General features: G+C 33.7%; 3 protein-coding genes and 2 long non-coding RNA genes across 11 annotated transcripts in view; 2 read left to right on the top strand and 3 right to left on the bottom strand.

Annotated features, from left to right (window-relative positions):
• The window catches only part of LOC104705871 (zinc finger protein CONSTANS-LIKE 1-like), a 2,820-nt gene extending 2,312 nt beyond the window's left edge, over positions 1-508 (top strand). Inside the window, exon 4 of the mRNA XM_019228283.1 lies at positions 14-508. Coding sequence (XP_019083828.1) covers positions 14-327 — 314 coding nt within the window. The 3' untranslated portion in view covers positions 328-508. The remainder of the gene's footprint in view (positions 1-13) is intronic.
• On the bottom strand, positions 253-3,391 carry LOC104705872. Of its 3 annotated transcripts, none has more exons than XR_754395.2 (6): positions 3,302-3,391; positions 2,402-3,219; positions 1,646-1,962; positions 1,266-1,422; positions 574-724; positions 253-345 (listed from the first exon to the last, which is right to left on the bottom strand). It is a non-coding gene; the product is annotated as an uncharacterized LOC104705872 (long non-coding RNA). The 3 variants fall into 3 exon arrangements; XR_754393.2 differs by lacking the exon at positions 3,302-3,391 and having other exon boundaries at positions 2,402-2,562; positions 3,128-3,215; XR_754394.2 differs by lacking the exon at positions 3,302-3,391 and having other exon boundaries at positions 2,402-2,568; positions 3,128-3,213.
• Positions 3,655-5,474, top strand: LOC104705868 (zinc finger protein CONSTANS-like). The gene is made up of 2 exons (XM_010421960.1): positions 3,655-4,477; positions 4,714-5,474. Exons 1-2 carry the CDS (start codon positions 3,704-3,706, stop codon positions 5,068-5,070), a joined length of 1,131 nt encoding a protein of 376 aa, XP_010420262.1. The 5' UTR covers positions 3,655-3,703; the 3' UTR covers positions 5,071-5,474.
• On the bottom strand, positions 4,083-7,269 carry LOC104705869. Of its 5 annotated transcripts, none has more exons than XR_754389.1 (6): positions 6,587-7,042; positions 6,461-6,505; positions 5,569-5,668; positions 4,678-4,875; positions 4,326-4,387; positions 4,083-4,169 (listed from the first exon to the last, which is right to left on the bottom strand). It is a non-coding gene; the product is annotated as an uncharacterized LOC104705869 (long non-coding RNA). The 5 variants fall into 5 exon arrangements; XR_754387.1 differs by lacking the exon at positions 4,083-4,169 and adding an exon at positions 7,060-7,269 and having other exon boundaries at positions 4,209-4,387; positions 6,587-6,645; XR_754388.2 differs by lacking the exon at positions 4,083-4,169 and adding an exon at positions 7,060-7,269 and having other exon boundaries at positions 4,260-4,387; positions 6,587-6,696.
• On the bottom strand, positions 7,778-8,719 carry LOC104705867 (basic leucine zipper 43-like). The gene has a single exon (XM_010421958.2). It carries the CDS (start codon positions 8,582-8,584, stop codon positions 8,036-8,038), a length of 549 nt encoding a protein of 182 aa, XP_010420260.1. The 5' UTR covers positions 8,585-8,719; the 3' UTR covers positions 7,778-8,035.

The following is a 13,032-nucleotide window of genomic DNA, read 5'->3' as shown; positions in this document are numbered from 1 at the left end:
GGAGTTGTGCCAGAGTCAACAACGAGTGACGCAACAGTATCACACCCAATATCGCCCAAAGCGGTAACAGACCAAATACCTGAACCTCCAGCTCAGATGCTCAGTCCAATAGAGAGACAGGCTAGAGTTATGAGATACAGAGAGAAGAAGAAGATGAGGAAATTTGAGAAGACAATACGATATGCTTCAAGGAAAGCGTACGCAGAGAAAAGACCACGGATCAAGGGCCGGTTTGCAAAGAGGAAAGAAGTCGATGCAGAGGCAGACCAAGCTTTCTCCACTACGCTAACGTTCGACACCGGATATGGAATTGTTCCTTCATTATAATGCCCTCCTATGACAAAACTAAATTGCATGCTTAGTTATTACCTCTGTAATGCATACATACGTCAAAAGTTTTGTCTAACTAATACGAATCATTTAGATATTATTCATATTTTGCTGCTGTTGCTACAACAAAATTTTCCCATTTGGTAGAAATCGTCCTATTTATGAAATATTACCACCATCCACATGTAACTCTGCTCTTCAGTCTAAATTCAAATTTTGATGCTATAAAGAGATATGGTTCACCTGAGAAAGTTGTACCACGAACAGTTAACACGATACCACAGGTACCAAAGTAACTACTGATTCCTTTCTTGGTGACATTTTCCACATCACTTGAACACGTCGAAGATAAATGATTCCACTTATGCCGCCCCAATACATTTTTCATACACCCCTGAGGAAATAAGGTTTTCACTCAACATGATCACATAATCAAAGTAGATTACAGAGATTAGTGTAATAAACATGTAAAACTTAAGAATTCAACAAACTATAGATAAAATCACACAGTCAATAGTCATTTTTGGTAATGTGCTCAGATAAAGTTGGAGTCAGATTGCTTTAAGCTACTAGGTATAATTACGTTGACGCATATTCTTTTGCCTGATTAACATTGGTGCCATATCCATTGCCCACGTAGTTCACTCTGATAAAAAGATTCTATCACTCACAACCAAGTAGTAGCAGAATATATCAATGCCTATGGACCATCCAAATGAACAAAGATATTCAGTTTGAGAAATCTATTTCTTTTGCTATCTTTTAGAATAATAGCTCACTTTTATATGCTCGCATTAAAGAATAACGAGGCATCAAACGGAAAAGGGTGACACTGTAAAGCCTTCACTTTTTGCCACCTGGAAAGGGCCATAGAGTTCAACTTATCTACCACTAGCCATAACTGAGTCAGTGTAATATTACATGAATTTACCCACCAGTGTGTTGTAGAATATGTTGTTGTTGGACCACATAAACGGATCTCATTCATTCACTGAAGCCAGAAGTGTTCACTGCAGCAAGTTCTCAGACCACCAGGAAAGGTAGTCAGTGATCTGGTTTGATCATGTTGCACTGCACCACATGCATATAAACCTAGCAAGCAAAACAAAGGTATCGCCAGTTGCATATTATACTAGCAAATCATCAACACGGAAACTTGAACTAGTTGTAGTAGAGTTTCTAATAAATTTCTTGTCAAGAAATTTTAAGATGCAACGACAACCACTTGAACCACAAACGAATTTAAGAGCCAATAAAATGTTAGTATTTGGTGACGGATTCGAGATATCAAGTGAAAGTGCACAAAGGTGATTACCTTTAGCTGAAGGTCACACTGCACTTTTTGCACTTTTCCTCAGATTCTCACAGCCATGGAAGTGGAGAATCCGCACAATACGTAAAGCTACAAGCCTTATATGGTCCCTCGACTCTTGTTCCCTTCTCATTCTTTGCAAGGAAATAGGCTTTCCGTAAATCTGAAAGAAGTAAACTTAGCAACCACGGAAAACTGATAAATAATGAAAACTAATAAGCAATATACTTTTCTTTCCTCGATCTCTAGAATTGAGCCACAATAAGCAATATGCTTTTCCTCCAAAAGTTATCGATGCAAGTTTCATGTTATCTGAAGGCCTATACATGTGACAGAAGTTCAGAACAGTAACAACGATGAAATTTAATCTTGCAGATTCTCAAAGAGCAATAATAAGTGAAATACTATTTTCTTGAACTACAAGTGCATTTTTCATCATGAAAGCACTAACGCCAAAGATGCCTCAACTTATCCAATTTGGTACGATTAAAGATCTTACTTATGTAAAGAACCTAGAATCTTTTTTTCTTTAGAATTCAATGATCATGAAACCATTTCTACATGCCATTACATTACTCATACCAGTAAATAACAAAAAGAATTGTTAAATTCGAATTACCAAGGAAAAAAAACGAAAACCTTTTCAAAGTTTAAAATTTACCCATATGGGGAAGAGAATTGCGGTCTAAGCAAATATGAAAGAGGAAGAGATGCGAAAAGTGTATCCTAGGACCAGCATTTTATACAAAAAAAACTCACTTTTCAGCTCTGAAGATATAGAGTGAAGGAAACCACATGAATTTGGCCTCTAGAGCGTCCATCAAATCTCATTCTTTTTGGACCACAAAATGGGTATCATACATCCACTGGACTCAAAAGCGTAAGTGGAGCTAGTCCTCAAACCTAGAGAGTATCATATCCTGTAGCTTCCACATAGTAAATATTATGTGTATATCACCAACAAGGCAACTCAAATGCTGAACACATGAATGGGTCATCAAATAGCTTGCATTTGCTAAACAAGAAACTAACAAGCAAAAGTACTTTACACGAGTAGCTCAAAACTTCACGACTTCCTCTGCGATCCTAAAGCTATAAGTTGAGATCTAATAAAGCTACAATAAATAGTAAACTCAAACAGAGATGTGACAACACTCATGAGTCATGTTTTGTAACTATGATGGTGATCAACTGAACATTTCTACATAACATAGGGGCATGTGATATAATTAACCTTTTCTCAGTTGGACACTAAAATGCCTAATCTTTAGACTCAAGACTACTTGGCAGATTCGAGTTGGGTCCTCGAACATCCACCGTCTCTATGTTTTCCATGTCATTTTCCAATACGCTTTGCATTGCCATTACTTTATTAACCAGAGTAAACACTAAAACACTATTCATCAGAAAATCATTTGGAAGTTTCAATTGCAAATCTTTCTAAATGATGCAGATGCAACCATAGATAATTGAACGAAAACTTACCATATTCGCGAGTCTATCTAACCTTCTATAGGTAGTAAACCTGTAACAATTGGGGATGGCTCTGAGACTCGAAGCCTTACTCGGAGATATACCTGGACAGTAATCACAAGGTTCAAGATGAAAATTCAACTACGCAAAATTTGTATGAAGCCAAAGAGATAAACGAAGCTTTACTTTAAATAAATTGAATATGAAAATAGTAAAAGGTGAGACGGAAAATAGTAACAAGGTGTCTGCAACACCAAGGCATTATTTGGACCACTTCCTCTTGAGAATCTCTGCATTGCAAGTGGCACAACCTAAGCAACTTGTGAACGGGTCTCAACGAAGTGTATAGGAGGAGATGTTACACTTTTACACTTTTAAACTTTACACTTTACACATAAGCCTTTCCAAAAGCTCAAATAGCCGCAAGATGATCCAATAATATATAAGAGCCACTAACTCTGTGCCATGTGTAGGCACTCAGGATTCGATCTCCCTCTGCTTATTCTCTCACAACAGATATAAGCTTTATTAGCCCCTTCTTTCAGATACAATCTTTCACACCATCAAACTTACTACACCTGAGTTATTATGTTGAAACAAGAGAGTAACAACACTGGTAGTGGAGAGAACAACAGGGCACGAGCCTGTGACATATGCCGATCAAACGCCTGCACCGTGTACTGCCATGCTGACTCTGCCTACTTGTGCACGAGCTGTGATGCTCAAGTTCACTCTGCCAATCGCGTTGCTTCCCGCCATAAACGTGTTCGGGTCTGCGAGTCATGTGAGCGTGCTCCCGCTGCTTTTTTGTGTGTGGCAGATGATGCATCTCTTTGCACAGCTTGTGATTCAGAGGTTCATTCTGCAAACCCACTCGCTAGACGCCATCACCGAGTTCCAATTCTGCCAATCTCCGGAAACTCTTACAGCTCCATGTCCACTCATCACCAAAGTGAGACAACAATGACTGATCAAGATAAGTTACCAATTGTGGAGCAAGAGAGAGGTGTAGAAGGTGGTGAGGATGCCAAGAAGGTGCCGTCGTGGTTGTTCACTAACTCAAATAAAAATAAAGGCAATCATAATGACAATAGCCAGAACAATGGGTTTTTGTTTAGTGATGCGTATCTTGACCTTGCGGATTACAACTCAAGTATGGACTACCAATTCACAAGTCAATACAATCAACAGCAACAAGACTGCGGCGTACCACAAACAAGCTACGGGGGAGATAGGGTGGTTCCACTTCAACTCGAAGAATCAAAGGGCCACCTGCACCAAAAGGGACAGAATTTTCAATTCGATATCACAAATGGTTCCTCAGGAAGTCACTACAGCAACAAAGGTTCCCTAAACCATAACGTAAGGCTTTTTGTATATTTGTTACCCCTTCAATTTAGCATCTTCACAGTAAGCAGCAGGGTGCTTTCTTTCATCAGACAAACAAACCTACGAATAAACTGCCGACAGTTGATCTATAAACTACAAAGAAATTTCACCAGAAGTCTATAATAAAAACCAAATATGCTTCCTTAAGCATCGACTCTCTTTAGTACTCTTACCAGGGGGATTGAGAATGTCTTTGTTTCTGTCATTAGGCATACATTTCATCCATGGAAACTGGTGTTGTGCCGGAGTCAACACCGCGTGTCAAAACAGCTTCACATCCAAGAACGCCCAAAGCAACAGTAGACCAACTACCTGACCCTCCAAGTCAGATGATAACCCAACTCAGTCCAATGGATAGAGAAGCCAGAGTCCTGAGATACAGAGAGAAGAGGAAGACAAGGAAATTTGAGAAGACGATAAGGTATGCTTCAAGGAAGGCATATGCAGAGAGAAGACTATGGGTCAATGGCCGGTTCGCAAAGAGGAGAGAAATCGAAGACGAGGACCACGAGTTCAACATAATGCTAATGTACGACACAGGATATGGCGTTGTTCCTTCATTCTGATACTCTTATGGCAAAAGTAAAGACTACTAGATTGCACGCTGTAAATTACTTTTAGATTGAGATTCTGTTAGGTTTGGTGAAAACATCACCACCAAATACCCTTTACTTTATGGAAATTACACAAAAACAAAAATAGTAGTGAGACTGAATACTCTAATAACACACAACACTGGAAGACCAATTGCTACTTTACATACAGAACTAAATTTCAATTGCCTGAACTGACAATGTCAAAAGTCGCATTAAGGTCACAAAGCAGCTAGCTTGACTTAAAATATAGAACTACGATAGAGACAGAAGCTCAAATCACACTCCTCTGGCTCTGGGATGCATATTTTCCTTATCACCACTATTATGCAAATGGGTCTGTAGTTTTGGCTAATTATTACTATAGTAATTCCTCTTTCTCTGCATTATTTAAATAAAAAATCTGTCTATTTAATACAAATCCCCATCTGTGACATATGCATCATCAAGAAGTGTAAACGTAGATTTCACCTTGCTAAGAGGGAAGCCAGGGTTCAAAGCCAATAACTTCCCAGCAACATGAACATGTGCAAGCTAAGAGAGTACCATCCCAGGACATTTTCACGCTTCCCTGAAAAGAAGAAGGTTCAAATTGATAACACAGACTGACAGAAAAGTGTTCACTTTTTCAGTATGGCTCTCAGAAAAATTGGAGTACATTAACAGAAAATCAGAATCCCTGAGTGAACCATGCTATTGTGAATAATTCCATCGAAGCATATTGTTTTTCTTGATTGGGATTGGAGGTGATTTCAGCATTCCCGCGTGCTTTCTAGTATATATCACTAACAAATACTAAGAATACGTAAATGCCTATGGGTATGGACCATTCGCATAAACATATATACTTACTTCATGAAATCTCTTTCTTGCTGTTATCTTTTAGAATAAAAAAGCTCACATTCCAATGTATATGCTGAAAAAAGAATGACAAATGACAACGCAAAGTAAACAAGAAGTGACACTGTAACAAAGGATTCTTTTTTTTGCCATCTGGAAAGGGCCATAGAGCTTAACTTATCTACAGTTCAAAATTCCATGATTAAACTGCTGAGGTCTTCATGTACCATACAATAATCATTTGCTATCAAAAGATTTGGCTTTACACATATGTTATCAGACAAAGATCTGAGACCGGAATTACCTTGCCTTAACATAACTTTTAGAAGAAATCAGATGATAGTAAGCAAAAAGTCTACTGAGCAGTGTATTCTACTTCTTACTAAACTTAGTCGTACCCGGTTCCTAGTTATAGAAGCCATCAAGCCATTTGTGTGCTCTATTTCAAGAACTTTAAGAAGAAACAACAACCAAGTGTATAGGCATACTTAAATGTTAATGTCAAGAGTGATGGATTCGATACCTGATGTGAAAAGTGCATAAAGTGATAAAAGGACGCTGCACTTTTCTGCGCTTTACCAAAAATTTAAAGATAGTTTAGATCGTTACTCACATCCATGAAAACTTGAAAACAACCCCCAAAACTTACAATCACAAGCTTTACATGGTCCCTTGCCCTGTGCTTCCATAGATTCTCACTCTTTTTAACTTTTTTTTGATTAAAGACAAAAAAACAAAACAAAAAACATTCTCCTTAATCTGAAAGTAGGAAAAAGTCTGCATAAGTTGATATAACTTGCCCTAACGACCATTACAAATTTACAATAAACTTAATCGAACTCCACAGATTGGCAAAGAAAACCAAACAAAGACACTTTTTTTTTTTTTATCTTTGAACCACTAATGAATTAAAAAGGCCAAGTTATATAGAACAACAAACAAAAGCTATGTCTTTGAACACACACCTTAAACCCCCATTGAACCTATGATGATGATCAACTCTAGTCTTTCTAACATTTATACAAAAAAAACGGAATCAAACAAACAAAACACTTATCAAAAATATAAACCCTAACTAACATTCATACAAAAGTGGCTAGATTTTGGATTAAAGCAACTTACTCTTTTTTCATTCCGTCACAATAGATATAGATTTGGGATTACTTTGGATAAATTTGAGGGAAAAGAAAGAAAAAAAAAAATGCGAAATTTGATGATTCCATCCATCGAAACTCAATATTTGAATTTCACTTTTTTTTTTTTTTCTTTCGTCCAACTAAATCCAAATTAATCCCAGAATTTTGAATTCGAAGAGTTGAGATGATTTTAGCAGAAAACCCCAGATTCTAACAATGGTATGAGTTCGTTTCTCGTATTGTCAAATACTAATGGGCTAGGCCTATGATCAATATATATAAGGCCCAATTATTCTTTACGCGCTAAACACTAGTAATCAATCATCTCAAGTGTCGTCGTCTTTAACAAATGATAATCTCATTATTTACAAATAATCAACAGAGATAAGCTTGATTTCATATATCTTATAATATCTATGTCAGACCAAAACAATTTTAGAAAGGCCCTCCGATCTCGAACTATATATATCTTCACGAAGAATGCAGCATTATCACAATTCAAGACGACCCTTTTGAATGGTATAATATTTATTCAAATATATATATAGTAAAAGTTGGCTACTGATCAATTGGGTGAGCAGGGTCGGTGGTAGTTGTTTTGTTTGTCTTCTTTTTATTTCTCTATATATATATATATATATATATATATATATATTCTTCTTTTCAAAAATTTATTTATAATCCCTTGTTTACCAGCTTTAAGATTATATTAGAAAATTTTAATATTATCATCATCATCTTCACATGGAAGAACAAAATATCCATCATCTTCTTTTCTGTTTATAACATTAATAAAGCAGAAATAGAAGAAATCTGACAAATATCACACAATTAAACCCCAAACTTTGGTAACGTAGTTAAACCCGTTAAAAAGTGATACCAAAGGAAGAAATAGATAGAATATTTAGAGGCATGAATTAACTTTAAAAAGTAATGTTCTTCTTGATCAAACCGACGTCGACTCATGATGGATGATGATGAGTTCTTGGATCTTCTGTAGTTGAAGAGAAGTCTTCATCCATGGAAGAAGAATATTGTTTTTCATGGATGTCTCCTCCAAGCTTCTTCATGGATGTGATCCCTTGACGAAGCTCCGAGTTTTCCTCTTTAAGATTCAAGTTCTCTTGAATAACATGATCATTGCTGTCCGAGACTTGGTTTAGCTTTTCTAAAAGCTGGTGGTTCTTGCTTCGCAGCCAAGCAACCTGTGAGAGAAGCTCGTCTAAGTGTCTTTGCTTTCTCATTCTTGACCTTCTTGCTGACTCTCTGTTAGATACCATACGTCTTTGCTTTCTCTCGTTGATGACGAATATCCCTTCAGTTGCGTCGTCGGAAGTCGTGGAGTTGTTGCTTGCCGGAGATTGTAGGTTTAGTTCTTGAATCTGAGGGTATTGGAGCAGATTGAGATTGTTATTGGTTGAAGGGGTTAAGTTGTTGTAGTAGTTGTTTAAGTGGATGTAGTCTTGTTGTTGCATGTTGGTAAGACTTAAGCTATCATAATTTGGCTGCATGGTCAATTTCTCTTTCTTTAGAGCCTAGCGAGGTTGAGTTAATGGTGGAGATTGGATGAGAAGGAGTGTTTATACAGCTGAGAAAGGCATACAAGTGGACCACACCTTTTTTTGCAAATTGTTGGCTTTCGTGACACATGCTTAAGAGAGGGCTTTGCTTTTGAAAAAATTATTTAGATTATGTCGATCCAAGACACCGGCCATGGGCATGCCTTTTATTTTTAACAATTATTGAGATTACATATCGAAGTTAATTTTACTTTGTTTTTTAGTTTAATTACAGGTTGCTACATAAATCTACGACGACTAATATTAATTTGTTTGTACCATTAATGAGAGTATGAGACAAGGGAACGCATGATACATCATACACGCCTCGTATAATAACCATGACTTGCATGCATGGAGTAGTATATTTGCATAAGCTATATTATATATGAACGTCCATATATATATGATGAACAACATGGAGGTGCTACATATCATCATATAGTTAGTTTAATATATATAACCAAATTAATGTTGTCATCTTGTGTCCGGTGCAGGTGAGTCTAGCTAGGAGAGGGCGCCATGGTCATTTAGTGGTATCTAAATGATGCACATACATGTTAATTACATACTCAATTACCTGATCATGATGTTAATGCATGATTGAACTGAAAGTTGTATCTATATATCATGCATGCCCATACATTATATATGATGGTAATGACACATGAGGACTTGGATACCATACATACATGTTGTGGATAAAATCAAGCTTTCGATCAATGTTATGTGCTTACATCAGAGAGAAAGTTTGTAGTTTCTAGTTGTGGGGTTTCAAAATTATTTTAGTTTGGAAACAATGCTTTTGTTAGCCAATACATAAAGTTGGGATGATGCCAAATAAGTCAATTTATAAAGTATATATATTCTTTATGTGATACTAACATCTACACAAAACTTACTCGCCAATTTCTGAAAGCTTATCTCTTGGAGCTTTAAGATTTGCTTCTCTTCATTAATCAATTATTGTATTGTTTTAATTTCTGCGTAGATGTGTAGAGGTCCTAGCTAAAATATTAAAAATGTGATGTCCTCTATAAGATAATACATATGTAATTAAATTAAAGACTTATTAATGTTGTAAAAAAAAAATTATTGACAAACGTATATAATTTTTACATTATGTTGGGTCCATGCTCACACACAAACATGGCATGCTGAAGTTTCAACATACATTATGTGAAACCCAGCATAAATCCTTGATTGTGCATGGTCTCTTAATTAACCAACTAGATTAAGACCCGTGCTATAGCACAGATTGAAATTCATTTTATTTATATTATAATTTTTATATAAAATATAATATAATTTATGTGATTATTTTAAAAAGTTTTTTTGGATAAAACATTATGCAATAAAATCATATACTACATATTATGGCTTGAAAAAAGATATATATTTTGTAAGTTTTATATTGTTAATGATTCTAGATAAGTATTCGTGCTATAACATTGGTTAAATTTTATTTTATACAAAATTTTGTATATTTTGTATTTTAAAATAAAATTTTAATACGTTGTATTAGTTTATGTATGTGAAGTTATTTTAACAATGTATATTCTACATCATGACTTGAATGTCATTATAATACATAATTTTGTAAATTTGGTTTTAAAAAAACGAGTTATTATATTATGAGTAATTTAATATATTGTTATACTTTTTGTTTTAATATACTTGGTTTCTTGAAATTATTTCATATTATAGTGACATATTATTGACATTGTTATAACAAATCAATTTAGAGTGTTTATAGTTTCTAACTTTTATATCAAGTTTCAATATTTTAAAAATATTTCAAAATAAATTATTTAAAGTTTATTATATTATATAAAACTATAAAATTTAACAAAAAAATATGAAATTAAATTTAAATATTCAAATTTTGATCCGTTAATCAGTAAATTTTTTAATTCAATAGATATTATTTTTAAAGAATAATATTACTAAAGTTTGAATATTTTATAGATTGAACAATTTATACTTGTTTTTAAAAATTTAACTTATGGTATATCCGAAGATAAAATTTTTTTTAATTATAATAAATAATATGAAAATTTATTTGTTTCACAAAATAGACTCATATATAAAAATGAGAGGTGAAGTGTAATGATAATTAACAAATTAATATGTTGAGTTAGATATCAAAAGATTTTAATATGGATGAATAATTTAATAAATGAAATTAATATGGTAAGTTAGATGATATCAAATGATTCTTTAGAATAATATCTTTATAATTTTTGGAGATAATTTAAAGTTGCACCCACTATTTAACTTGTAACCAATTAATCTATAACCAATTAATCTATAACCAATTAATCTATGACCTATTTGTAACCAACTTATTAAAATTATATAGTCTACAAAACAATATTGTGTACTTCCATTTTATTATAAAGGGGATCATTCCGAAATTGTTCACATGAAATCATATACTAATCTTAAAGAGATATATATAGCTGAATATTCTTGACATTTAAAATTATTACAGTGATCATTCATAAATGCAATCAAAAAGACTGGAACTCTGATGATTCAATTTTAGACGATTCATCCTTCTTTTTTTTTGAGAAAACACGATTCATCCTTTAACCACAAGATATAAAAAGACTCGGAATTCTGATCAAATTTACATGATCAATTTTTCTTTATATTTTCGTTCGGTCGTTCCAAGTGGTATGTATTCAGTCATATTTAATCAAGTTGTATAAAGAAGATCATGTTGATACAAAATAACAAAACCTTAATTATTACATCCAACTCGTCTTTTATTATACATAGAAAAATATGGTCAAATACCAGCACTAACAGAAATCAAACCAAACAAACTTCTTACTTGCATAAGGAAAGCAAGATATGTTAGGCGGCTTAACTTGTCGTTTTATGATGTTCATTACAAAGGCTACGGCAAAGGCCAATAGGCTATAATACATTTGAGGCGCTGATGACTCCACAACCACTTTGCATATTTGATTAAATTCTTTGTAAAATTGTTAAATTTTAGGAACTCGTTTTTGTGTTTTCTCTTAAAATTTCCTGACTTAATGTACGCAATGGATATATTTTAGTAAACCATTTAATTAATAATTGAAGAAATCTTATTTGGTCCCCTCTTCTTTCTTGCCATTATATTCTAATATTAAAACGTCCTTCTTTAAAAATATATTTATAAAAAAAAAACTTAGGCATGCATGGGTTTATTATAATCCATTTGTAAAAAGGCAATTCTAATATAAAAAGAATTGTGCAAATTGATATTGGCCTTCTTTAGGTAGACTTTTTGGGTGTTGCTTGAAAGTTATACAGTAATGGAGCTTGTTTTTTCAATTTTTTCAACAATTAATTTCGGTTTTTTTACTGATGCAATAACTTACTATTTAAGGAAACCACATATGTATAGTTTTAAAATACTAGACCTAATATTCATTTACTTCGTTCAGTTGATTTCAAAGATTTTCTTCTGATGAATTGAAAGTGATTTTATAATGTGAAATTCACAACACCTACTGAATTTGAGTGACTTAACCTTTCTTTTGACAGAATGACTTAAAATTGCATGTTGATGCAAAATAGAGTGCGACTGTGTTGGTCAAACGAAAGGCGAATACACACCATCAAGTCATATCATTAATTCAGACAAAGTCTATTTCTTCTTTATTTCAGTCTCATGTCCTTTGCACGGTTTGTTCTTCTTCCACAGACCACAGCCTCAAGTTTTCTTTTTTCTTTTTATATCATTTTCTAACTTTTTTTCCAATTTGCTTTTCCTTAGTGTTTCCTTTTCTGATATTCTTTTAGTAATATTTTTTCACTCGATCATAAAACTAGAAAAGTGTTTTTGAACGTTTCATTGTTTTGGTCCCATCAATGACACTACCACCTGATATTGGCCTACCTTGAATTTTCAGTTCTTTACCAAATAATTCCCTTGGATCTTCATTTTTGTTATAAGAAATATAATTTCCGTAACTGTGTATTCTAATATAATTAGTATGTATTTTTTAGTATCTAGTTATGCTCCCTTCTAATGAGAATTATACGTTCCATATATTGATCTTCTTTCGTTAAGTAAACTCCAAAGATCATCAACATAATAATTTGTGATTACACTGTTTTTTTTTATTTAAGAAATATGGATGATGTCATGATGGTACAGCTGATTGGTGGATTAAGGATAAGCCAATCACCAAAGCGAAGTCTATTGTATATCATCACACCTTTTACGATAATTTTTATAATTATACACCTTTTGTTTTTTATGAAAAATTATAATTATAGACCCATTTTATACTTTGGTTATTTTCGTTCGTACCTTTAAATGATTCTATCCAATTTGCCAAAAAAAAAATATATGCTGAGGTACCTGTACATTTCATTAAGGTCTTCCTCCACTATCA

Source organism: Camelina sativa, chromosome 8, assembly GCF_000633955.1.
Source record: "Camelina sativa cultivar DH55 chromosome 8, Cs, whole genome shotgun sequence".
Lineage (NCBI taxonomy): Eukaryota > Viridiplantae > Streptophyta > Magnoliopsida > Brassicales > Brassicaceae > Camelina > Camelina sativa.
This window is presented reverse-complemented; position numbering and strand designations above follow the sequence as displayed.